Below are 27,809 nucleotides of genomic sequence, written 5' to 3'. Positions count from 1 at the left end.
ATACAGTGGCTCTCTCCTTTCATGAGGAAAGCAAAAGCTTCTCCAGAAACTCACATTCCCCCCATGTTGTGACCACTCATCCTGGTATTACCGCCCATTGTATTCCCCCCACCAAATATGTTGGGCTCCTAACCCCCAGTACCTCAGAATGTGAACTTATTTGGAGATAGAGTCTTTACAGAGGTAGCTAAGTTAAAATGAAGTCATTAGGTTGGGTCCTAACCCAATATGTCTGATGTCTTTATGAAAAAGGGAAATTTGAACCCAGAGACATGCATATAGGGTGAAAGCCATGTGACCAGGAAGAGAGCCACCTATAAGCCAAGGAGAGATACCTGAGACAGATCCTTCTTTCATAGCCCTCAGCAAGAAACAACCTTGCCAACATTTTGATTTCAGACTTTTAGCCTCCAGAGCTGTGAGACAGATATATTTCTGTTGTTTAAGCTACCTGATTTGTGATACTTTGTCACAGCAGCCCTAGCAAACTAATACATCCCACAAGATTTCTATTTATATTTTATTGGCCAGGACTGTGCCTCTGGCCACCCCTAACTGGAGGCTGGGCAAGTATATATGTAGCTGAACATATTTCAACCAAAGCATTAGGATTCTGGTAGCAAATTTAAAAAGGATATTGGATATTAAGTAGATAACCAAGAGCATTTTTCACGTGGGGAGAAAGCGTTTATGGTTGGTAAGTGGTGCCAGGATGGGTAACTCGCCCTCTAATACCACACAGAGATTTGACATAATACTTTGGAGATAAAGTTATGCAGTGGAAAGAATTCAAGGGGTCTGGATACTAGCAGTGATATTGCCACTACTTGCTTTATGGTTTTGCACAGGTTGCTTTAACCTCTAAGCCTCAACTTTTTTATCTGACAAATGGGAATATTAATCTAAGCTCTTAGAATTTTCCCCCCTCTTTAATTCCTCTCCCCACCCCCACCCCCTTCCACCCCTGACCTATGGATGTTGCTGTCTCCCCTTAAGAACTGGATCTCTGAAAGTGGGGTGTCTCCTTTCATGTGCTCATAGCTAGCAGCGTGTACCCGGCCCAGAACACCTGGGGGGCCCAGCGCACCTGGGGTATGGTCTGTGACTCACCTGGGGCAGGAATCCAAGACCTTTTATGTGTAAAGCAGACGTGCTAACAACTACACTGTGGAGCCACCCCAAAGCTCCTAGCATTTTAATGCAAGATACATCATTGAACTGTTGTCAGGACTAACCAAGTAAAATAGCAGTTATGAAAGTACCTTTGAAAATATGATAGTCTATTCAGATGTAAAAGGATAATGAAACAGGAAATATTTCCGCTTTTATGATTTGGGAATGAAGGAAAGTTGGAACCAAATAGACTTCTCTTAGAAGTTAGAGGAAGTGAAGGGGGAACAGCAGTTCCTCTAAATCTAATTCTTACCAAGAAGAACTACTAATTGATGAAGTGGAAGTGACACCACAGGAAATAACCCCATTATCTCAGAGTAAATAGCAGTCAGGTAGGTGGGTGCGGCCAGATGGAATTGGCTCTAGGCTTTAAAATAAGTTAAGAAAGAGATCATGAGCCCTTGGCCAAAAGAATGCTTCTCAAACTTTACGTGCACACAAATCGCCTGGGGATTTTTTTAAACTGTATATTGCAGTTCAGTAGGTCGAGGGTGTGGCTTGCCTTTCTGCATTTCTAACAAGCTCTCAGGGGTCACTGCTACTATATATACTCTAATTTGGTATTTTGCTAAATGTTCTACATGCAGTTGAAAATATGTTTTCTATAGACTATAAGCGCCATATTTTATATTTGACAATTAGGTAGACATCCTTTACTAGACTAACAATTTTATTCCTCCCCCTTTATTAGCTTCTTATTTAATATTCTTAAATGACTTACCTTAGATATTACAACATTGCTCTTTGATTTTTCGAGGTCTAATATACAATTGTAATTTTTCCATGCCGTGGAACAATTCGAGGGCATTAGAATATTTCAAGTCCATTTACTTCCCTACTTTTGTGCTATTTTAATTCCATAATTTAAAACCTCATTCACCTTATTATTATTGCTTTATAGAATCAATATTTATATTTATTCCCCCCGCCCCCTGCCGCCAGCTTCTCTAGTGCCATTATCCTTCTGACTGATGAACTCTCCTTAGTATTACTCTAGAGTGGATCTGCTCCCAACAGTTTTTGAAAACATTTTCACTGGGTACAGACATCTAAATGGGAAGTTATTTTCTTTCAGCACTTTGAATGTCATTCCATTGTCTTCTGCTTCCAATGTTCCTGCTGAAAATGAAGAATTCAGTCTTACTCTTGTACTCTTGAAGGTAAAATATCTCTTACCTTAAATGCTTTTCAGCTTTTCTCTTTGGTTGTCAGCAATTTTCCATGAATTGCTTAGAAAAAAGTTTGTTGTATTTATCCATTTTGGGAACTTATAGCTCTTTGTAGTCTATGACTTTTGATCTTTTACTCAGTTTTGGAAAATCTCAGTCATTATCCCTTCAAATATTGCTTCTGTCCTATTCTCCCTTTTTTCTTTTATGGAATCCAATTATATATACAAGAGAACATTTCATCTTGTCCCATTTGCATCCCCATGCTTTTGCCTGAATATTTTCTTCTAACCAACTTTTAATTCTCCCTTCATCTGTGTCTAATCTATTGTTAAACTATTGTTAGTCAGGGTTCTCTAGAGAAACGGGATCAATAGGATATGGAGCTATATGTGAATATATGAAGAGATTTATTTTAAGGAATTGGCTCATGCAATTAGAGAGGCTGTGAACTCCCACGATGGGCAAGCTGGAGCCCCAGGAAAGCAAGTGGTGTGATTCCGTCCAAGCCTGAGGCCCTGAAAGCCAGGAGAGACAATGTTGTAGATTCCAGGCTGGGTCTGAGGGCCTGAGAACGAGGAGTGTGTAGGCCAGGAGAAAACTGATGTCCCAGCTCAAGCAATCAGGCAAGAAGGACCAAATTCTTCCTTTTCCCATCTTTTTCTTCTCTGCAGGCCCTCAAGGGATTAGATGATGCCATCCACCATGGGGAGGACAAAACTACTTTACTGAGTCCACTGATTCAAGTGCTAATTTTATCTTGAAATACTCTCACAGACACACCCAGAAATAACAATTAGCTAATATCTGGGTGCCATGTGATCCAGTCAAGATGACACATAAAATTAACCATCACAAACTGTTCCATTACATTTTTATTTTCAGTTGTAATTTCTAGTTTCACATTTTAATTTTACTCTTTTATTATAATCTCTAGTTTTATGCTGAAAGTCTCCATCTTGTCATTGAATTTCCTGATTATACTAGTGATAGTTATTTTAAAGTGTATGTCTGATAACAACAATATATAGATTTCTTATGGGTCTCTTTCTATTATGTTTGTTTGTTTTTTAATTTTGGTTTGGGGGAAGTTTTACCTTTTTTACGCCTATTTGTTTTTAAATGGGTGTTGGACATTGTAGAGTTAGTTCAAGGTTCTGGATTATCTTTTTACAGAGAGGATTTACTCTTTTCTTTTGAAGGCAGTGTGACTAAGGACAGATCAACCTACTCTAATCTGGTATTGCAGTATCTCAAAGTCAGATTTCAGTCCTGGTAAGGAAGGCATAGTCTCTTTCTGCTCTCCACACTTTCCCTCCTTCAACTGCCTGGTGGACTCTAAACTCCAATATTTATACCCCAGCCTTTGAATTACTGAAAACTTTGCTTATCTTCCATTTCAGCTGTGTTTGCTGATCATCTTCATAGCCTCTCAGCTTTTTCTTTGGTAATTACTTCGGTGGGAAAAAAATCATGCTAATTTTTTGGCTTATTTCTTTGGGCTTCCTTTCCAGGATCTAGGCTTGGCAAGTTCTTGCTGCATCATTACTTCTTCAATACTTTCTTCATGTAGTTTTTATATTTTGTCTAGATTTTCTAGTTCTCCGGGTGAAGGTAAGATTCATCCAGCATCTGCTAGCACCTTTGCTGGAAGCGCATGTCACCCAATGGCATTTTTAAAACTCTTTCCGATATACAGCCAATGCTGGGAATATTGAGTTTAACAATGCTCACTGCCAGAAACAATGCTGAATCTCGCTTTCACTTATATTTTAGCCCAATCATTCTTATTATATTGTCAGCTCATCAATGCTTATATCCTAGCATTTTGTTTTTTTTATATAGAGGGAGTCTGTTCCAATAATCTAGTCTGCCATATTACCCATATTACCTTTTATTTAAATCTCTTTTCAGTTAACATGTCAGTTCCAGAAGGGCAAGAATCATATCTCATTTATTCTTATAGCCCCTGTCCCCAACCCACTGCTTGACAGAATAGGTGCTCAAAAATTGTTGAGTTGAGTATATGAAATTATATAGCTTTAAATGAGACGACCTGGGCATATCTTAGTGGGGCCGCCAGAACCGAGAAAAATGAAGCTAAGTTTTGCCAGTTTAAAAATAAAATGATTAAGTTCACAAAGGTGAGATTCTGTGTTCCAGGAGTATTGGTTCACATGAAGCAAATTTACAAGAAACTAATTTATAAGTAATAACATAGCTTGATCAGTGTTTGATGAGAGACACAGCTGGAACGATAATGATATTTCTTTTTCCCTTACCTTTCATACTTGACTTCTGTCTTGTATTAAATGCTAATAGTTTTCTGTATTATCATTCCTGTATTTTATTGTCTTTATTCATACTTTCCCTCTGGAACTAGAATAAGAAACAAGTGTGTAAATAAATAAAAATTGGTACACATGTTTACAAAGGCCAATCTCATACAAATAAGTGCCCTCAGAAGATGAAATTACAGATCAGAAGGTTGCTATGGTAAAGACAAATCAGAAAGGAGAAATTCAAGTTTGCCAAATACTTTCAAGCTACTAAAGTAGATCTCTTTCTATCCTGTTATTTTAGCATCAAGACATCCTTTACCCCAGGACAGCATTAGATAAACTCATTTTAACAAATTTTTGTTCTCCAGCTTTCTTTTTGCTAATGTTGTTACTAGTTCCCAGAAAAGTCTGTTATTACATCACTTTGTGAAATGTTACAATATTCAAGATTACAGTCTCTTAAAATGTAACAAATGTTAACAGTGGCTGTTTCCCGACAGACTGAGAAGTATTTTATTTTTAAAAATATATTATCTCTTAATCATTCTGTAAAGTGAGTTCTTTGACAAGGCAATGTCTCTCATATACTTTATGTAGAATTTGGCAATTTTAATTACAGAGATTTTTGCTAGGGGCCTTGGATTTTCTATTTTCCTTCAATCACATTTGACATCATTTGAGATAATACTGTTTTTTTCTCTTGTTCAGGCCATCCTAACAGGAGCCAACACAAACAATACCATGTCCAGACAATACTGAAAAAAGAGTAATATTATTTTTAAATTTTACTAAAAATATTTTGTTTGCTCTTTTTTAAGTTGGTTTAATAAAAGTTTATGTGTACCATAAAAGATATTAGATTCCCTATAGAGTGGTCAAACAAATGTTCCCTATGAATTTATAATCTCAAAAGGAAGATGATACACATAAATATGTGGAAAGAGTAAAAGTGATATAGGTATGGGTTTAACATAGACCTCTCAAAGATCAAGAATCAATATTGCAGAAAAGCAAGAACAGATTCATTTGAGGCACAGAGAGAGCTGGGTAGAATTTTACATTTGAACACACAGGGTGGAGGGAGGGAGCCTCTCTGAGTTATATTGCCTTTTGGCCTTCATCATATGAGATTTCCCTAGTTTCCCGGGTAATGACCAACACTGAAGTAAAGCAGAAGAGCATGCGGGGCCCAGCTTGATAGTAGCCAAAATGAAACAACCCTGTGTAAAACATGACTACATTCACTTAGAACAATTTTTGAGCATTGCAAAGCAGTAGGGAGAGATGAGAGCTGGAAGAGAGTTTTGAAGTATTCTGAGGTGGACGCTGAAGCATTTTTTCTGCATTTAGATTGCATAAAGGGAAAGTTGGTCTCCCTTACTCTTGAGAAGAACAGTAACCAGTATTAATAACTGACTCAGCTGACTCTTCTAAGCTTTCACATAAGCATCCTTTGGGTAAAGAAAATTCAGTGAAATTCAAATGAGCAACTGATCAGCAAAAAACTGCTGCTGACATTATAAGTCTTCCAAACTACCCAGATCTATCATACACATAAAAACTCATCATTGGGCACTTGTGGAATACGTATCCTTCACTTAAAGAATGGTCACTGTCAGCAAAGTTTGAAGTGCAGAGATTTTCTATCAAATCAATCTTATTCTCCCATTGATTTCCATTATAAAATCTGAGATGCATTCTGCTGTTAAATCCCATTAACTATGTACCATGTTTAAAAGAAAAATAATATTCTGATAAGACATTGACAGTGATACTTAATGCATTAATAGTAATGCTGTGCTGTATTCAACATGTCACAAGAAAAAGATGCTACAGATGAAACATCACACAATCCTACAAACTATGCCTCACACACTGCAAAGGGTGATAATCCCCCAAACATTAGCAACTTAATTTTTCACTAGCTTCACAACTGTCTTGGCATTTCTATCATTTCATAGCCAAAGGAATTCTTTTTATTATTTAAGTCTTTTCTCATTTTCTACTAGCCTCTTTCCCAAAATCTTTGTCCAGAACTCCCTGAATAGCTAGCTTATGATGCTATTCTTAGATGGAGAAAATTAGCCAGCTAGGCTCAGTTGTAGCAGTTTATTGGGTCCTAGAGCAAATTAAGCCTGAAACATCACTGGAGGCAAAACCGACAAAACTGAAGCTGTCCTACTATGGACACATCATGAGAAGGCAGAGTTCATTGGGAAAGACAATCAAGCTGAGAAAAACACAGACAGCAGGAAAGGAGCACACAAATATGAGATGGATTGACTCCATGAAAGAAGCCATAAGCATGAGTTTATTGGAGCTAAGTAGGGCTGCTGTGGACAGGACATTGTGGATATCACTCATTCATAGGGTCACCAGGAGTCAGAGCCGACTCCATGGCACATAACACACACATACGTACTGCTGGGATTTGCCCATCATTTGAGAAACTAGGCATCTCCTTGAAGAAATGTTGCAGAAGGAAGCAGGGAATCTGTGAAGTTTGGACTAGATACGTCGAATGCCTTTCCTCACTTCAGAGGTATAGTACTACTGACACTGGTACTGTGTGTTTATCATTCTATTTTCAACCTATGCACTTGCATAACATATGTTACATGACCAAATGCTTTGCACAATACATGCTGAATGACTGAATATTTGGCACAATATGTGTTAATGACTGGATTTAGATGATGATTTTGTTCTTCATTAGAGGGTACTGGCACTTTCTAAGTGCTGGTAACTCAAGTTGGAAAAGTGACTACAGATACTAATCTCCATAGGCATTATGGAATTATGCGCTACGGGTCACAATGACATTGAATGTCCAACATTCCAAGATCTGGGCAGGACATTCCTGATAGTGAACTTTTGCTGAATTCTTTACCTTTATCCTTATAGGAAGTCAAATCTTGTTAAGCAATAGACTACTTGAGTCAGAGCAACATGCCCATGACCAGCAATGCACCCCAGGCCCCCACTTTAACTCCTTTTGTATGACTCACTACGATGCAAAATTCAACATTTAGGGTTGGCTTTAACATTTTATTTAAAAATAAATATTTTTATTAAACTATAACATTCCCATAGAATTCTGAAAAGTCAATGGCAAGATTGAGATGTTTTCTGGAGATCAGCAGACTATCTGCCAAGAGCTTTTCGTTCAAACACCAAGACCAAGAGGTCTTTTTTTCCTTCATCGTATGTCTAGAAACCTCAATATGTCAGAGTCTCAAAACTGAACACACCCAGGGAGCGAGACCTATGCTAACTAAATGTACAAGGAACATAATTATAACTAAAATTTCTTTGTGTTGACAATAATGACCAGAACTGTCACGAAGACCACCAGGCTCCTGTGGTTGTAACTAGCACATTCTTTCCTTGTAGGCAGAACAAGTGGGAAGCCAAAATATGAACTGAGTACAGAATGAGAACAAAAGAAGATGTGTATTCTCGAGGAATATTTTATCCAGGACACGAGAGCCCTGATGAAGCGGCCATCTTTTTCTTCAATTATTAAACACTCTCTGGTTGTATGTATGTACGTATGTCATTGTATACATCGCCACATATATTTTCTTCCAGATTCATGTCTCTCAGTCTTGTTTACCAATCTCCCCCTCTCTGACATTGTTTTCTGATAGAACCAAAGCATGCTCCCAAAGTTCACACTTTCGTCCACTACAGTAAGACTGTGAAAGGAAGTAAAGGTCATTAGTACGTGAAAGTACTTATTAATGATATGACCACTTATAAATTAGTCCCCCATTCATACATCTCTTTTAAACTCCAGGCTCCCTTCCCCGACTCCCTATGGTGGTAAATATTTAAATATAATGCAAATATATTTTATTCCTTGCAAAGTAAAATTGCAAATGTGGGAAAAGGTATAGGATTTCATGATGTCGATGAGAGTGAAGTTGGTAAAGCAACTGGCAAATGAGAATCTATAGACTTAAACAAACAAATGAAGGTAAAGTCAACAGCGATGATGACTATATTGATACTTTAGAGGAGAAGGAGAGACTACTTTGAATATTAAAGAATTAATTGAGACCCTTGGGTAAACTGATGAAACCCTCAAACATTTTACAAAAATGACCCTCTTTTTCATTATAGTGTCAAAGTCAAATATGAAATAAAGCATGTTGTAAGGTGCTTCGCTTTTTGTAGAAAAAATTAAGCCAACAATAACTTTCTTATTCATTCTATAATTAGAACATAGTTGTACTTACAACAAAAGTTTTGTTCAATATTAGGATAGAATATATTTTAATAATATTGAGTTTTATTTTCAAAAAAAGTCCCCAGCAAACCTTTTTTCACTAATTGCTCTGAAATTTGGTCCGTTTTAAGCAGATTTCCTTTAAGGTGGCTTTACTAATGCTAATCACACAGGCTAATAAGGACTTCCTGTACTGATGGAGTTCTCTAATAGTAACAGTCCAATGTCTCAATTGTGTCTATTTACATATTACAATTTTACTATTTTGTTCATAAAATATCCTCATTTCTTAATTCTTGTGTGGGGGAGGTAACATATACTCACAGATGTTTTCTATAGGATCGCTTCCAAAGGGTAATATTATTAAAAGTAATATTAGTGTCTTTTAAAGTAACATGTGTAGAGGACACAGACTTTGGAGTCAACTTGGAGTCAGACCTATATTTGAATCTGCTTCTGCCGCGTAACCAATATATGGTAATGGGCAAATTATGTGCCCTCTGTGAACTTTGGTATCTTCATCTGTGAAAGTGAAGCAATAATAGCTCCCTCACATGATTGTGGTGAAGAGCAGACGTGAACATGTGTAAAATGCTGGGTACTGAGAAGGCATGCAGTATGCAGCAATTACAGCAGTGCGGTTTATTTTTGGTGTGTTTAATTGCTAAAGTTCCATTGTGACCTTTATTTGTTGATTATTTTGTACATTGATTCTTTGCATGTGTTTTGCAACGTGAACCTAGAATCTCTAGGCTATAAAAAGTAGGTAAATATGATGAATATTGAAAATGCACCTTTAAGAGCATCTTGTTACACGAATCTCTGAGAATGAATTCTAAAATATTCTATAAAGTTTTGAAACAAGTCATAGTGAGGTTTTCAGGATTTACATTATAAAATTTGGTTGAATTTCTCCATTGAATGGCTGATATTTACATCAGGAAAACCTCAATGGAAGACCCCCTTCCTTCTCCGCACCCGAGCCATTTTTGTAAACAAATCTTGACTTAAAACCAAGAAACTCTGTCTTTCACCACACAGAGTGCCCCATATGCAACGCAGTCTTGAAAGTCAGATGCGCCCAGATTTGAGCCCCACTCAATTGCTTCTTAGTTGTGTGACTTTGACCAACTTAATACTTCCAAGTCTGGGTATCTTCATCTGTAAAGTTGAAGATAATTAAAATACCTACCTCAGGGTTGTCATGAGGATGAAATAAGACATTGCATAAAAAACATTTATGTGCCCATACAGCCCAGTATATTGAAAGTGCTTAATATTTACTATTATTTATAAAATTTTCAAATTTACGAGTTAACAGGTATGTCATATTTTGTTCAAAGTTGGTAACAGTGTAATACAAAAACAAAAATTAAGCTCACTTGAGTCTCAAACATCACATTATATGCTTTGGTCTTGCCTTTTGCCTCTCCAGTTTCCTGTATCTGAGTTCCTCTCCTTCCCTTTACTTCCCCATGAACTCGTCTTCTGCTCCAGTGCTTCTCAATAGCCACCTCTCCATCTCCACACACAATGGGGACCGCATGGGGGAAACATTATTACAAATTGGCAAGGGGCTTCTACCTCCCCTTCTTCTCTAAGACTGTGGTATGTCCCCCCATGGGTCTGATTAGTTCAGATACTATTTTGTTTACTTAGCTAAAGCCAGGAGGTAATGATGGCCAGCATCTGAGTTACAAACTTTATTTTGACTCTTCATAACAATCAGGCAAGACAGATACCACTATTTCTATTTGAGATGGGTAGGCAGAGGATCTGAAGTAGTAAGTTGCTCAAAGTCACACACCTAGTAAGTGGCAGCACCAAGGACCATAATGATCAAGTTAATGCATTAATTGGGATGTGATGGCTTTAAGTGGTTTTCTACTTCTGGGAAAGATACATTCCACTTTTCAAAGAGAGACAGAGTGGCCTTCTCATACTGGCATTAACACGCATATGTGCTATCACAATATCACTTTATTTATGTATGACTTAACCTTTTTATACCATTTATCACCTAGCACCACTAATATGTATAAATACTAAATGCACCAAGGTCCTTGCAACATTCCATGCATATACACCACGGTAAATGCATCAATTACACAATGTAGCTGTAGATCTGGCCAACAGAATTTCATATACCAAAAAGTAAATAGACTTCTCAATCCCCAGTAATTCCTGTTTAATATCCCTTAGCAAAAACTCAGTTTCTCATATCTGAGTAAGTGCTGAATTCGGCAATCATTCCAAAAGTGGAAGTTCGACTCAGTGCATTTTGAGGAAGCTTGAACCATACTAACCATTTAAGGTCAAGCAAACAATTGGTCCACCCTAACAACGTGCATTGAGCAGGGTTATCACCACAGTACTCTGTCTACAGATCCCTATATGCCAGCTCCAGAATACAACACGATTCCCCCTCTGGTCAGATACTTCTCCTGAAGCCACGTGGGGAGCCTCACGTTTAAGCCTCTTAGCAAGCTGCCGGCCCCCGCCTGCGCCCCACGTCCACCGGGCTCCCTCCATTCTCTTTCACACGTACTCAAGCGAAACGTCCCCTTTTAGTCAACTCTAACCGGGAGCCGGACTCCCGGCCCCATAGCCAGCTCCGGGTCCGAAGGAAAGGGCGGCGGCGGCGCGCACGGGCGCGCGAGCAGCGGGGCGGGGACGCGCTCAGTGCGCGGGAGGCGGGCGCAAGCGGCTGTCTCCGCGCTGCTCCCCTTTGTTCTGTGCCATTGTATGGCACTTCCTCCTCTGGCGCTTCTGCTCTGCGCCCTGGCAGCCTGTGGGGAATTTGTGAAGGGACTTTTGGTGCATTTTTCTTTTTCGGTTTGTTTTTTAGTAAGCGAGGACCTCCCTTGCACGGCCTCACCCGCGCGGCTCCCCGCCCCCGTGCCTAGGATGGAGGCGGAGTGAGACGTGTCATTCCGCCCCGGACCGGGGGATTCTCCGCGGGTCTCCAGCCCCGCTCCTCCTCCAGGAGGCATCCTAACCCCGCATTCTGGACTTTCACCTCCTGACTGGCCGCGATCACGCCAGAACGGCGACACGCGACCCCCTTCCCTCCGAGGGGCGCAGGCTCCGGAAGCCCGGAGCTCCGCCAGGCACCAAGGCGAGGGTCGGAGGCCGGCCCGAGCCCGGCAGCCTCGGCGTCCCGGGAGCCAGCGCGAGTGTCACCGCAGCCCTCCCCATCCCTCGCGTTCGCGCTCCCGAGCAGCCGCGCGGCCGCCTCAGCCCCCTTATATAGCTCTCTAAAAATAGCTCGTCTCGCACCGCCTTGTAAGGCAGCAGGGAGATCCACAGTGCGCCAATCCACGCTCGCCGCCAGGCCCAAGCCCCGCCCTGGGCCCTGCTCTGCGCTCTCCATTGGTCCTCAGTGACTTCATGAGCCCCCTGTTTACCTTACATGGTCACACGCGGCTTAATGGACGCCCTCCTCCGAGATCCCACGGCTGCGCGGAGAGTCGGGCGGAGGGAGGGAGTTTGGGGAGGGGGAAGAGCAGGAGGAGGAGAAAAGGAGGAGGGGGGAAGAGACTACAAACTACCAAGGATGGGTGGGGTGGGGAGGAGAGGAAGGTGGGGGGAGGAAGGATCGCGAGAGAAAAAAAAAATGCAACCTCCCAAAATAAAGAGCAAAGATTGCATTAGGAGCGAACAGCGCTGCAGAAATAGATGGCAGCTTCGTGTCAGTGAGTTTGCATCCCCCTTCCTGATCCACGAGCTGGAGTGATTAGAGCCCTGGAAGGGAATTGTTACTCCCGTGGAGAAGTCCCCTTTTCCTGGCAGCCGTCTGCACTGTACACGCTGGATGCCTCTCTCCATCCACCCCACTCACTCTCTTCTCTCTCACCTCCTCTCTCCCTCTCTCCTGCATTGATTTTTTTTTTCCTTTTTAGTTGACTGAAACAAAACAAAACAAAAGGGCCACTGGATGTCTGCCTTCTTGGGGGGTGAGCCAGACAGACTGACAAACAAACAGACCCAACTGTGTTCGGGGGAGGGTTTCTCCTCCCGTTTTGCCCGGCAGCAGCAGCATGGACGTGTTGGCTAGTTATAGTATATTCCAGGAGCTACAACTTGTCCACGACACCGGCTACTTCTCAGCTTTGCCATCCCTGGAGGAGACCTGGCAGCAGGTGAATGATTTAAATTACTTGTGTAAATCGTGTGGTGGCGGCGGAGACGCAGGGGCTGCGTTGGTGTGGGCTTCGGGTTTGAAAATTCTGTTTGTTTTATTTTTCCCCCCCTTTTTGACTGTTTGTTGTTTAAAATGTTTTCGGAAACAGTCATCTGCGTTTACCTCTCCACCCACCCCCTAACCCCTTAGTGTGCCGAGCTGAGCAGCTGGTCGAGCTGCCTGCGTTTCAGTCACCAGCACACATCCTTGCGCACACGTTGTCGGGCTCACAGTCCCCCAGCAAAGACCTGCCTAACTTCTGGGGTTCGGAAGAGCAGAGTGGGAAGGTGGTTTGGGGCTTTACGAGCCATCGCTGACAGAATACCGCGTCCCTACATGCACGACCTCTACCTACTTGGTACCTTAAATCAGGTTCATCTCTTTCAACTGGTGCTGACGACCGTCAGATGCGGGGTGGGCGGGGGGGGGGCCCGCAGGAGCAAAGCAGAGTGTTTTCCCAGTAATTAGCGAATGTCAATAAAGAATAGGAACTTGATTTTGAGATTTGAAGGTGGACAGCAGCGAGAGGAGCCCAGTGACAAAAGATACTCAAGGATATCTAGGAGGAGGACGGGAAGATGTATCTACCTAATGCTGACCGTGCATTGTAGGTTTTCCCGATGCACTGCTTCCAGAAAGAAAACACCCTCCATGTGTGTCCTTGTTTCTCTCTCTCTCTCTTTTTTGGGTCCCTCTCCAGTTAGATAACACAATCTCTGACAAAGGGTGATGTGTGCTTCCATGCCTCTGACTTTGTCTTAGAGGACTAGTTAAGAAACTCCTAGGATGCTGAAGGGCACCAATGCCAAGTTGGCTAGCGGTCCCAGTGGGGGCAAAGTGGGGCTGGTGACAAGTTCACTGGGCTTTGTCAAGGGGAATAAAGAAAGTGCTGGTCAGTGGAAAGTGCTAGATCTGCTGTGGAAATAATGGTTTTGTCAGCAAGGATTAGGAGCTGCTGAGGGGACATTCTGCAGGAAATATGGTGGGTGGGAGGTGGAGGGACATGAGTATTCTTTAAAAATTCTACAATGTGCACCAAGGAAAGTCCAAGAAAACAGTCCATATTTGCACATCAAAAGTGTGAACTTGCACAGTCCATCTTGGAGATACCCGCTTGCCCTTGTAGAGGGCTGTGAGAGGCTTGGTGTGTGGCTGCTCATGTAACTTCTCTGCTCGGTGACAGCAGCTTGTTAAGGCTAATGAACGGCTAAATTTCCTCTGCCGGGATCCAAAGCGAGATTTGCCAGCTTGAGGCTTGGATGTAACAGTTGCTGCTTTCCCGAGTAAGGTTTGGCTTTTGGTATAACCATCGGAGTGGCAAAGCTAATCCTCTGACTATACCATTGTTACTGGTTGCTGCTCTACCCTGATTAGAGGCTGTGAGTTTTCCTCCAGGTGTCTGTGTGTCCACATATGCATTCCTGTCCAAAGATGCTGGCAGATTCCTTTGATTTTGGCTCTCTCTAAATGCATACACAGTTCACACGTTTTTAGGATAAGGCATTTCTTCAGTGCTTCCTTCTCCTGCCCCCACCCCATCTTAGCAAAACTGTCCTATGAAGGGTTTCACTAGATCTTTTTCCTCTTTTTATTTCACATGCTAATTAAACTGAAATGTTGCCAGAATTTCATTTTCTGAAATAGCCTTCATTTCACACTGTCAGCCCACTGGTGTCGAATGGTTGGGTATTAACAACTGTCTAGACAGGTTAGGGAAGGGAATCTGTTGATTTTACTCAGCCTGCCTAAGGCAGCTCTTGTTTGTGACTAACTATTAAGGGGGGTTGGAGAGAAGAAAGTTGGCTTTATTTGTTACAACGTTCCCTCCTGATGAATCACACAACTTTGTTTTGGTTCAAGTTTTCACAGTAGTAAAGCCTGCTTTTGGGGAAGGCCCCTCCAGAGGAAACCTGCTTTTCTAGATCTGGTTAGACCATCCAGGAGAAAGTCTAGATCTGCAAAGAAACATCACTGGTTTGGTGATTTAGGGGTGTATTAGATCTATTGTTTCCTCAGAAGCTTTCTCAGCTTTTCCTGCCCTCCTCCTCCCCCTCCATCTCTCCCTTTTCAAGGAACCTCTAGCTTAGTTTCTATCTGCAGGCAAAGGAATTTTCACCCCCCTGTACCTCTCTCCTTATTTCTTGCCTGAGCTCTCTCCAACTGCCAACTACCTTCACCTTAAAATGCTTTGCCAAGCTATTTCAGGGGCTTGCACATAGTCCCTACTGAAACATAACTTGTGGGGAAGCACTCCAAAATAAAATAAGAGATCACTCCAAGGAGCTTTCTGCTCTGGAATCTGTAGTCACGACTGCTCTATATAAAGGTGACTCTGACTCTGAGTTCATACTGATGGCAAAACCTCCAACCTCTATCTTTTCCTTCCTCCCTCTCCCTGCCCCCCCTCCCCCCCGCCTTCTGAGTGTAAGGAGGGGGATGGTTATATGCAACTGTTGGTTCCACACTGACCATCAGATGGTGAAATTTTGAGCCCTTTGCTCAAAAAGGCTCAAGAAGGTTGCTACAAAGAACCCCAGGCAGGAGGAAGTTTCCTCATGCTCTGGAGTAATCAGATTTTAGAGGTCAAATAAGGAGCAATTATTAGATGTTCTTCTGAGAGTGAACAGTGTACCTGTCCTTGAGGAGATGAGCAAAATACAGAGATCCCAATAATCTGATTTCATTTGTAGAGGAAGAGTGGCTTGGATGATAAATCCCAAAACATCTGTGCATTTGAAAATTGAGGATGGACTATTTGGGGATTTTATTTTAAACGTATGGTCTGGGATAATTGTCCTGCTTAATAGTCACTGATGCTGTGATGGCCCTTCTGTCGTGGGGGTCATCATTTTGACATTGAGTTTTCAAGCAGTGATGTCTTATCCACATACAGCTCCAACTCATCCACATACAGCTCCAAATCATCACTGGTGTAATGTTAAAATGGTGTAATGTTAAAATCTAGACAGATATCCTATATTAACTGCCCTCCATTCCTGGGCTCTGACTGCATACTCAAGCACTTGGCCCCAGTAACATCATCTCTGCCTGTCACATAACTGTAAATTACACAGTGCTTATGTGGTCTATTATTTTATGGAATTCAGCTGACGCACAAGTCTTAAAGCTACCAGCCTTAAGCTCTTTGGAAACTTGCAGGAAATTTTCCAAGAGCTGTCTGAGTAAAAGTAGGAAAAAGTCAAAGGTAGGACAGAAGCTGGAGTAGCTTATGGAGTACCACTTGAGGATGGATAAAGGAAGAGCCATTCATGAGTTTTGTTGCAAATAGAAATCATGATTTTTCTGGATCAACTACTGATTTGGAAAATAAAAAGGATTTGATATACTATTCCTGGTTGTTTTTCTTCAGGAAGCTACAAAGACTTTTAGAATTTGGATATATTCTTTATACTCAGCCTGCTATTCCGTAAGTGCAGGTTAAGTAACGATGTTCTGTCTTATTTGCACTTAGCTGTGTTTCATGCCGTTGAGAAGCATGGTATGTTTACTTGAAAACTCTTATGGAATTATGCTTGTTGTTAATGCTGATTCATAATTGGCAGATGGGGTCAGTTTCAGGCCTTCCTTTTGCTCAGAGAAAATTTTCCACTGCTACTGGAAACAAATAAATAAATCATAGAACATTCCTCCCTCCTCCTCCATTTCCCCATTGTTTTAAACTAATGGCATACTTGGCTACTGTAAGAACTAAAGCATCCCCATAACACTGCAATTTCATCTTGGTTTCAGACACCCTGAAACACTTTTACAAGGGCCTTTGGTATGAGGCATCTCTAGGGGCCAACCTACAAAAATGGTTGCCTTCCAAGAACAGCCTCATGGTGCAAGGGATGGGGTTTGATCTGTGAGCTGCATTGCTTCTCCCTCTGTATGGCGATCTTGCCTTTGCACTGCCTTCTATAGGCTGGACCAGCCAGGTGCTGTCTCAGCCAGAAAGACAAAGCAAACTGTAGGGTCCCCGCATCCGCAGGTTTTCCTCTGTCCCCAGTTTGCAGAAAACCTTGTCATGAATTAGAATTTCTTGGCAACAGCACCACCCAGGGAAATTTGTAGACACAAAGGAGCCTTGCTAACCACACTGAAAGGATAAAATAGCTGGCATTTTTTTTTTTTTAAATGTGAATTGTGTGCTCTTCAGTTACCATAAGTCTTATTTTTTTTTATTTGAAACAGTGACTTGGTAGATGAAAAAAATTAGAACTGCCCCTGTTATCCAGATTTTCTTTATAAATGCAATCACTGAATAAATGGAGCTTTATAAATGAAAGCACATGTGAAGGCAATCAATCACACATTTAGCCTTTCTTTAATAGATTCATTTCCATGTTTCATTTTTTGTTTTTTTCAATAGATACATCTTTGTGTAGATTAAGGGGTTTTCAGACCTGATCATTCAGTCTACCTGTTTGCAGTTCGGAATTTTAAAGTAGGTGAATGTTACAATGCAGATATTTTTACTACATCTGTCTTTAGTGGGATAAAGGAAGTGGTGACTTCTTTGTTCTCCATGAAACTCCCACCCCCACTCCCTACTCTGAGGAGAATGCGATGTTGGGGTCCAATCCATTTAAAGGGCAGAGCAGAAGATGCACTGTGACAGCTTCACTCTGAAATGATTTATGTATGGTTATGTCAGAGACCTTCAGCCTTCAAATGTGGGCTCTTCCTCTCTCCCAGCCCATTCTAAATATAAATGTCAGTGGGGGCTATTTGCCTCTCCATTTAAATGGGAAATGTTTAGAGAGGGTCCTAATGGGGCTTTTAGTAGCCATTCTCTTACAAATATTCAGATTCTTCTCCCTTTAGAGAATTCCTGTATTTTAAATTTTGAGCACAAGAAGGCATTACAGTCTTCTTTAATCACTCTGTGCCTATTGGGGAAAGAAGAATACAGTTTGGCCAGTTCCAACTAGCTCATGTTGGTAGGAGAGCTGACCAGACTGGTTAGTAGATGCCCCTTATGTCTGCGGTTTGTAGTAGTGTGTAAGGGGTTTTTATCACCTTTGCTGGAACCCAAGGCTGGCGAATGCAGAGACCGCCTCTACGATTCTGGTTCACTCAGTTCTATCAGTTAGTGTTGGAATTGGGATTTGCTGAAAGTTTAGGACAGCTCCCCAACTTAACCTGAGTGGTGCCAGAAGGGTGAAGAGTAGAGATTTAACCTCTGCAAATAAATCCCTTTGTGTTCCCAAATCAATTGAGTGCTTGCTTAGTTAGCATAAACAGATGGAAACATTTTAACCCCAACTGCCTGATTTTACCAAGTATAGTGATTAGAAAACTCTTCAACTACTAATGGTATTGAAGTCAGTTGAACAAGTTACAGTATGTAATCATTAATGTTACATGTAATATTGACAAATTAAGAAACACTCCTCTGCTCAGTTACGTTGTGTGTCATCTTAAAACATCCACACGATAAAGCATCCTTATTCAATTTAGTCTGAGTCCCCGAAATAAACCAAATATGGCCGTTAATAGGACATGCTTTTACCTAAGATTGGTCGTGATCTTGCTCTTTCTCCTACTTTGCCTTATTTTCTGCTGCTGATTTGGAGAATTATTTCTACTGCCTTGAGTCCTTTTTGTTTTCCTCACTTGGTGTTTTGGTGTGACCCTGAGAATGTGGCCCTACTAGGTGTATTACGGCCATTGTCTCTCAAACAGAGCTGCTTCAGCTCCCCTATCCACCAGTTGTGTGCTGGGTACATGTTATAGCTGAGCAGCGGCAGCCTTGAGATACAGTGTCAGCCTGCTTGAGGTGTGCGACTTTTGATTTCATAATGAAACCATTCCTGATTTAGCTGGTAGATGTGTACTCAGTCACACCTTGTATTTTCTTTGCTTATATTAAAATATAGGAAATATTTCATATTTGGATTGTATTCTAGTTATGTGCAAAATACCGTTTGGGTGATGCAAAGTTGAATTGGATTTAGATTCTGCCCTCTATGAACTATACTCCAGTGGGGGAGAGTAAGCATGTTCAAAATTAAGCAATACAACATTAGAACACAATTGCTTCCCAAAAATGAGATTTTAAGTCCTCTGAGTTTTTGAACACTGACTGACCTGTGCCTGTGATCTGTATTTATGCACTTTATTATAACTTTGTTTATAAAACACGCTTGAGATTTGCCAAGTTCTGTTGTGCTTTTAGCTAATGGCATTTTGGGGGCTGATGGCCCTTTTAAGACAAATGAGTATACAATGTGAATACACATGTCCGTAATGGCCAGGAAACAGCATCCATGTCTGTGTCACTCGGAAATGATTAGAGGTAATTAAAATAATTAATGTAGAGCCATATGCAATGTCTATTTCTGAATATGGGTTTATTGACATTTCCTTAGAGTCACACTGAAATTCAGGCCCCAGGCCTTATACTGAAGCTAGGAGCATAGGATCTTAGAATTTCACATCCTAAAAGGGCCTTGGTTTCCTCAACTCCAAAACACTAGGGTTGTACCATGTGATTGTTAAAGCCAAATGAGGCATTGAACTCTCCAAGGTCACACAGTTGTTATCACCAGTTGTGGTTCCAGGGCTCAGGACAGTTTTGGATGCCCAAATCAGTTTGCATGTTTTTCATCACGCTGTTCTGAATATACTTTGAGCTACATCTCATTCTTTCCTCCTCCGCCCCCCATTCTCCCCTTAAAGGGAGGCAAGAAAATCCCCCTTTTTACAGTACCTGGAATTTTGGAATTCTCTGGACCCTAAGTGAATTTCTTAGAGAAGGCATATGTGTGTATGTAACAATCACTTTTCCACTTTTAATAATGTGTGGTAACTTGGAAAAGGTACTCTCTGAAAAAAAAAAGCCCCCCAATTACAATTCTAGTCTTATATATAAAAAAAAGTACTGTCACTTAAATAATAACAGATGGAGCGGGAGTAAGGAGGGGGCATTGCAGTAGATGCAGTGGGGATTCGGATAGATGATAGAACTGGAGTTTTATGTAGAAAGCGTCAAATGCGAAATGACTTTGTCTCTGACACCTTGCCAGCAAAGGGACTGCATGAAGCTGTAACAGCATCATGTGTCAGTTCAGGAGAGTCTTTTTGGAAGTGTTTTTAAATTTCTTGATAGGGTTGGATAGGCAGTGAGGTTGTAACGTTTTACAAATTTAAACAGAAAATACTGAATATTGTGATAAGCGGTTGGGAAGAAAGGCAGCTTCTGTGAGGTTTTTACAAAGTCCTTTTGGGTCTGGAGGATGAGGCAGGCCTAATTTTCACCATATCCCTAGTGAGGGTTTACCATATCCCTAGTGAGGGAAAGAAACATGGGATTGCTCGTCACTCCTTTGCCCAGTGAATTTTTGCCCTCCTCTACCCCATCTCCGGTAGTTATGATGGTGAAAACTCTTTGTTGGAAATCATCTCACAGATCTGTTTCACCTCTAAGATCTTAGAAACTGAAATTTCCTTCCCAAGTGGAGGCTACTTTGTTTCCTAAAGCTGATCTACATCTCCAACTCCAGGTATTTTCCTGCATTTTGGGTCTACATTTTTGAGCTGGAAACATGGGACTGAAAATACTACAGGCTTTAGGGGTTATCCCACGATCACCTCAGCTGAATATGCCCAAAGCTTAAACGTGTCAACTTCTTTCCTTCTCTTCCTGGCTTTCCTATTTCTTTTAATGATATGACCTTTCTTTCTGTGACCTAGGTTTGAAACTCCAGTCATCTTTGGCTCCTCTCTTTCTCTTGAATCTAATCATTTGAAAAATCCCATTGATTTGGCTCCTGCGTACTTCATCGTGGTCTTCAACCTGTTGCTCCCTCCACCATTGTCCTAAGGCAGCCCCTGTCACTCGCCTTGGATTGACTTTCTGCTTCCATCACCATGTTTTCAAACTGTCAGTGGCTCACTACTGCACATAAGATGAGGTCAAACTTCTTATGTCAAGATGTTCCAAGACTAGGTTTAGGTAATAGTTACAGGTTTCTCCCTTTCATGTGTAATTGCCATCCAAATTGATGACTGTGCTTTTCCTGCTTCTGTATTTATTTATGTCATTTCTGTCAGCCTTTTCCTTCTTCCTCCCTCTCCTCCTCTGATTCTCTTTGTCCCTATTCTACCCACCCTTTAACTTTCACATGGTTGCCACATCTTCCAAGAAACTCCCTTCCTTGCCCTCACCCAACAGTAATTGCTATTACTTCATTCTTGTGTAGAACTTTTTACTTCCTCATGATGATCTTCAGTTTTGTCTTACAGTATAGCTTTCTTTTTTCTTTCTTTTTTCTTTTTTCCTGTTGCCTTATTCTTCCAGTTAGGTCATATGATTTAGAGTAGAGTTGATGCCTTGGTTACAACTTTGAAAATAAACTTTTAATCTAACTTGTCAGGTTCTTAGAGAGCCTTGTACACGGTAGACATTCAGTGGATATTTAGGGATTATCATGTGACTTGACTTAAAATTGGCCTATGTCTGTAGCAGTGGTTTTCAGCTGTGGGTGCACCAATTAAATCAGTCTCCCTTTGGGTGGAACCCAGGCATCAGTGATTTTTAAAGCTTCTAGGTGATTCCAATATGCGGCCAAGGCTTTGAATCATTAATCTATAGAAGGTTAATATCAGATCTTTCAGAGTTACAGGCACCTACTCCTTATGTGGAAGTAGTTCATTTCTTGTATAACTTGAATCTAAGCGTAGCAGAGGTTTAAGTAAATCCAGACAGTGCTGGTAGATGCACTTCATCTAGCTCATTGGTTAATAGCGACTGCCCAAGTGTTGTTTCATCCTTCTCCCTTTGTTTTCCCTCACTGTGAAGTGTCTAATGCAGTCCCATTTGGCTCACATTTCCTATGACCCACTTCAGGTTTGCTTAACCTGGTCAAATTCCGTTTCTGGCACCTTTGTGGTATTGGGCATTAAACTGCAGCCATGCCGTGCTTCAAATAATTTATTCTCGGAAGGCCCTTGACCATGTTTTTCCACTTACCTAAGCCTGTTCCGTGGTTTTAAAAGGATGGATGCATGTATGAACGTTTGTTGGATGATGCCAGATAGGTGGTGGCTCTTCATATTTATAACTGACCTCACTGTTTGGAAGTAGATTCTGTTTATAAGGAATTTCAAAGGACCCATGTTTCTAGTAAGAGAAGCAAAAATAAACTGTGGAAGAATTGCCACTGAGGACATTCAGGCAAGGAGGCTACCTCCCTGCCTGTGGAAGGCTTAGCTCTTGTGGTAATGACCGTGGGCATGTGGTGATCTTCACAAAGAAGCCTTAGAAATGCCTCTATTTCAAACTGCGATGTTTGCAAAAATGTATGTACTATAGCTACATCCTTTCATCTGTAAACTGTCTTTGATGGGGGTATGGTTGGCAAGAAAGAACATCATGAGAGGAGCTTAGAGCTTAGGGTTGAAGGATGCCTTTTGGAAAGCTCAACCCAGCTGTGAAAATGGCAATTAGCCGTGCAGCAGTTGCTCTGGAAGGGAGTGCTTGCCTGCTCCTGCTCCTGACCCCGCTCTCATACTCACCTTCCAGAGCAGACTTAGCAGGAATTCAATGGAGTGGTCATAGTGATGGCTCTTATTTTTGGAAAGGCAATTTTGCTCAGCATACAAAGGAGTGGAAATAGATTCCCCCTATCCTTACCTTTTGAGCTTTTGTTGTTGGTTCGTTTGGTCACCAAAGACCCTGTTAACAGAGCGCAGTTCCTGCATATGACAGTGAAAGAGACCCCTATGCAGAACTGATTATCCTGTGAGCTACTTGAGAGGCTGCTCAATGTCAAATTGTGTCACTGGCTTCTCTACTGTGTTCTGGGCTTGTTCAGCCCTCACCTGTGCATTTGCCTCTCTATATCAAGGCTCTTGGTTTCTTTAATATGGACCAAGAGATGATTTCCTCTGTGATGGGGATTTGCTTGTTTGCTTGTGAAAGTCTAACAGACAACTGTATTGAGCTTTTGTGTTCAAGGGCTTGGGATGTTTTACTCACAATCTCTTTCATTGGCACATTCTTTCTGTAACTAAAGAGCAGGCAGATATTACAGAATTTCCCTTTCAGAGATGGGAAAATTAAGCAAGTTGTCTTAATGTGGCTACAAAGCAAATGAGTTGCAAAACCAGTGGTAGAGCACACTTTCCTCCCCTCTCTTCCTACTTGGCTCTTTTTCCTGTCATCATAATAAGCATCGTGATAATATCTAATATATGTCAAATACTTCCTAGAGATGATATCATTGAGTACTTTATATGCAGTTTTTCATTTAGTCCTCACAACTACCCTGTGTTACATATTCTGCTTATCCCCATTTTACAGATGGAGATTTGAGGTCTGAGGTTTTAAATGGCTTGCTTAAAGTCACCCAACTTGAAAGTGGTTGAGCCAGGACCCAAACCCAGGCAGTTGGCTCAGCACTCTGAATTTTTACATTTATACTGACTCCCAGTTAGGTAGGAGACACCAAGGCAGAAGTCCAAGTTCATGGCTTGGCAGCCAGTGGGTCTCTACGGGTTTGAACAGCTCTCTGGTCTATCTTTTTTTCTGGTCCTCAGTTCTCATTGGTAAAAAGACTGGACTGTGCTAGCTCTCCTTAAGGTCACCATGTTTTGTAGTCATCAAATTACTTGGAGGCTTGGAAACGACCTTGAGAAAGCCACGTAATATCTCTCGAGTCTCATTCTGTCATCTGTGGAATGGAGTTAAAAATGCTACATGAGGGCAGTCATGTTGGCTCTCTGGTCCAGTGTCTGCCATGTAATATCGACTCAACAAATGCTCTTTCCTCCTCCACTTTCAGCTCTTCTTCCCTTCAATGCTCCTTTTCTAAATAGTTTCATGTGTCTCTCTAAGATCGCAGTGATCCTGAAGTATCTAAGAGCAGGTGAAAACTGGAAGGCAGGGCAAGGGAGTGTGAGCACTGGACATGGTATTCCTTTATCCATCCACAGGAGACACTCTGATGAAGTCACTTGGACTCAGAACTGGGGAAAGACTAGCAATACCCATTGCCCCCAGAAACTGGTCCTAGTTTGACATCCTTGGAATTTGCATGGCCTGCTTATCCAAATATCCAATCTGTTCCCCTTTCTTCCTCTCCAGTCTTACTTACAACTCACTTCTCTTAAGTTTTTCCAGTATATGGTAATTTTTTTTTAAAGCCAGAATTAGATATATAGCATAATACAGGGCTGGTTACTACACCTGTCATTTCTTCCTTACCTGATGACTGAGCTTACAGCAGCTTCTGAGAGTGAATCAGATTTTATGAGATCTATAAATATCTCAGATAGGATTTTTATTTCATTTCCTCCTTCAAATAAGACATAATGGAAGCACTCACATACACAAGGAATATTCTTTCTGTGATAAAGTAGGGTGCTTTTGAATTGGCCTCTGAAAAGCAATAATTTAATGTGGTTGTTCATGTTGGGAATTTTATGGGGGAGGGGGAAGATTCATGCATAGGCTGCTCTAAAGCTCAGAGATTATTTCCTCATAGTGAAGATTTAGCCCAGCACCTATGGAGACATTTATTTCAGAGTTGCCAGCCCTGTTTGCAGTCAACGTTCCCTCCTTTTGAGTATGTGTTTGTGTTTTCTTAGATACATAGAAACCACGGGAGGAAAGTCCCATTGGCCCCACGGGAAGAGGCTCTCTGAAAGATTGTGTCCAATTCTTGATCTAGTCTGGTTCCAGCTGTCCCAGGAAAGATGTTCTCATCCTTCTCCCCACTTCATGGATTTCCTGGGAAGATTTCACACCACTTAATATTTCACAACGAGATTCCCCCTCCCCTGGAATTTCACTAAAAAAAAAGAAAAAGAAAATAAAGAAAGGCATCCAATTTTTAAAAATACACTTTAACCAATACCAAGAATAGAAAGGACTTTTCTTACTTTGCTCATTGAGGAGTACCTAGAAGGAACCTTGAACATGTAACTTTTTTAAAAAATGCATTTTTAAAAGTAAGCTGTGGGGACTCTAAGTGCCTCCTTTTTCCTGTTTGTAAAGTGGAAGTCAGGAGCTCCATTTGCCATAGCTTACTCAGGGCCATTATGATAGTTTAACTGCAGATTTAACTATTGTTATTGAAAAATTGAATATCTGACTCTCTGACTAGTTAGGTTTTCTGTTTGTTTGTTTTAGTGTAGCCTCTCCCTACATCTATCTTCTCTCAGTTCTTAGTAGCTTTGTGTTTAACTAGATAATTCTATTTGTTCTCTGAAAGAATGAACCATGTGAGTTTAGTACACCTGAACCAAGGGCAGGCACAGGATTTTTGCCTAATGTCATTTCATTTTGTCTATTTAACGTCATCTCAATGTGAAACACAATCCTTTGGCTCTGCTACATGTATCCACCTTTCCGTGCTTATCATCAAATGATATGACTTCTCTGGTCCTCAGCCCTCACGTGTATGTATACTGTGGGGTAGAGTTAGGAACAGTTAGATTATCCGAGATAGGAACAGGAAGCTCCTAGGCTGAACTGGCTTAAAGAGATCTTTTTTGGCCAACATATGTACTTCAATTTTCTTTTTAAGTTGAATGCTTTTTTAGACAGATCATGCACTCTTCAATTAACCTTGTTCCCACTATTTCCACCTTGCTTTGTTTCTGATCTCTGGCCTGATAAGCATGCATTTGGGTGTGTGTCCCCCAGACTGGCAGTTCCCTAAGACCCCTTCTTTTCCAAAATGCAATGATTTGGGGACAGGCCATATTTCCTCATCAGAGCCTCAAGCTGCTGGCTTTCTACTCTAACCCAGAATTCGTTTTCAGTTCTTTTTCTCTCTCGTGGAATGTCTTTGTTTGGGAGTCTGTTTCATAAAGCAGCTTTTAAATTGCATCTCAATTTCTCATAGTCACCCAGGTTCTGTTGTGGATCATCAAAATCTGGGGTGGTGACGACCATCTGGATCACCCCTCTCCCCGCCTGGGTGGAGCAGTTGCTCCAAAGCATGTTCATTCCTTATTGGTTGGTATTTGCAACATCTTCCAATTTGGAAATTAACTCTTAAGTTTCCTGAGCATGCAGCCTTTTCTTGGTACAAGTGACTTACTTCATGGGAGCGTCTCCTGTGGATGAAATGGGACAATACCAGACAGAAAGTTTTTTTGGTCAGATAGCCCTTGTTGATAAATGACTGCTATTGTCATGGTTTCTTTTGTCACCCTCAGAGATCCAACTGGTCTTTGGTGAGAAAAACTCCTTTTTGTGGAAGAAAAACATATAACCAGTTCTGAGGTTTCTTAGTCTGACATGGAAGCATGTTGTAGAGGATCCCATTAACTGCTTTTACTACTTATTTTTTGTGGAAGTGGATTTTATGTGACTTGTTTCACTGAGGAAGTGATGCTTTTTGTGTGTGTGAAGAACTCCGAGGCATTATAATAAAGTACTTTCCTGACACAAGTAATTTGCTTTCTTCCTACCTTTGGCCTTCAAATACTGCCAGCAAGGCACTTGGCCTTCATTTTCTAATGCTTTCAGGATGCTATTCTACATTAGGGGTTTTAAAAAAAATTTATTGTTTTTTATTGGCTACCTTATATTACTAAGGATATCATTTAGGTTGACCAGATGGTGATTTTCAAGAATTTTTGTTGCTGAGTATCTTTCCTTCTTTTCTTCAGTCTGCAATTACTTTTTTCTTTTTTTCTTTTTAAAAACTTCTGGATACCGAGTAAAGGTCCAGGGTCATTATTTTGTTCATCCATGTATTAATTATTTTTAAACTAATAATTGTGTATCTTACTATATAAATTAGGTAGTATTAAAATATTTCTCAAAAAACATTTTTAGAAAGGAGGAAGGGAGGAAATGAGGGAGGGAGGGAAAGGAAAGGAAAAGAAAGGAAGGCAGACATTACGTGGACTTAAAATGTCCTTGCACAGTTTTCCTGTGAAAGAGAAGCAGAATGCAAAGCATTTGTCTTCCTACCCAAGATGTGCCTGCCTACTTTTTCCTCCTACTTTTCCAACCATGATGTCTTTTTTATGCTCCATATTGAGAGAGACTATGATTTTACAAATATTAGAATTTGAAGACCACTAGACATCTCACTGCAATCCCTCCTCAATTTGCGGATAACCTGCGTGAGCTTTAAAGATTATTATTTGAGTCCAAATCAATATTGGACCTTCAAGAACTGTGAGCCCCTTTTCAATATTTTAAATGCATTTGCATGTCAACACTGCCCCGTGCAGCGTGGCTCAAGGCAGTGCTGCTCGAAGGGTGCCCCAGCTTCATGAGCACAGCATTAAATAATATCAGAATCACCTTGGGAAGTAATATTATTCTCTTTTCAGTTTTTTCCCCCAGTCCTGACTAATTGAAGGAGAAAGACTCACCTAAGGCTCGATAATCTTTCCTTCTCTTTTGCTTCTTCCTCCTCCATCTTTCCTCTCTCCTTCTCTCCTTCGCTCTCTCTCTCTCTCTATTTCTTTCTTTCCAATAAATAGAGAACAGATATATCTCAGACCCAGAGCTTTTGACAGGCAAACATCCAGCTGAAAGTTAATAGTATCATTTTGGTTTTGTCCTTTTTAATTTTATGATAATTTTTATTGATGGACATTTGCGGGAAAAGTATTTTAAAATACACACAGCCTTAATACACAATGCCTTAGTGGGGCAATTAAAAAATGAAAATAATAAGGAAATGATTGTGCAGATGGAATGCTGATCTGATAAAAATACATGAAGGTGGGGTGAAAATGAAGTTTGAGAAATACTGGTGTGATAGAGATCAAGGGAGTTGGAGTCAGAAAACCTG

The 27,809-nt window shown here is 41.0% G+C and overlaps 1 protein-coding gene and 1 long non-coding RNA gene across 7 annotated transcripts in view; one reads left to right on the top strand and one right to left on the bottom strand.

Annotated features, from left to right (window-relative positions):
• Window positions 1-12,397, bottom strand: part of LOC120587580 (uncharacterized) — a 38,060-nt gene extending 25,663 nt beyond the window's left edge. For both annotated transcript variants that reach the window (XR_005649018.1, XR_005649019.1), the window contains exon 1: window positions 12,263-12,397. This is a non-coding gene — a long non-coding RNA (uncharacterized LOC120587580). The remainder of the gene's footprint in view (window positions 1-12,262) is intronic.
• A 12-nt stretch (window positions 12,398-12,409) lies between these two features.
• KLF7 (KLF transcription factor 7) overlaps window positions 12,410-27,809 on the top strand; it is a 79,559-nt gene continuing 64,159 nt past the window's right edge. For 3 of the 5 annotated variants that reach the window (XM_039844570.1, XM_039844564.1, XM_039844568.1), the window contains exon 1: window positions 12,410-12,997. In XM_039844570.1, coding sequence (XP_039700504.1) covers window positions 12,896-12,997 — 102 coding nt within the window. In that variant the 5' untranslated portion in view covers window positions 12,410-12,895. The remainder of the gene's footprint in view (window positions 12,998-27,809) is intronic. The other 2 variants (XM_039844565.1, XM_039844566.1) reach the window with 2 other exon arrangements.

Source organism: Pteropus medius, unplaced genomic scaffold (assembly GCF_902729225.1).
Source record: "Pteropus medius unplaced genomic scaffold, Ma_sr-lr_union100, whole genome shotgun sequence".
Taxonomy (NCBI): domain Eukaryota; kingdom Metazoa; phylum Chordata; class Mammalia; order Chiroptera; family Pteropodidae; genus Pteropus; species Pteropus medius.
Note: the sequence above shows the minus strand (reverse complement) of the source record. Positions and strands in the feature narration are given on the sequence as shown.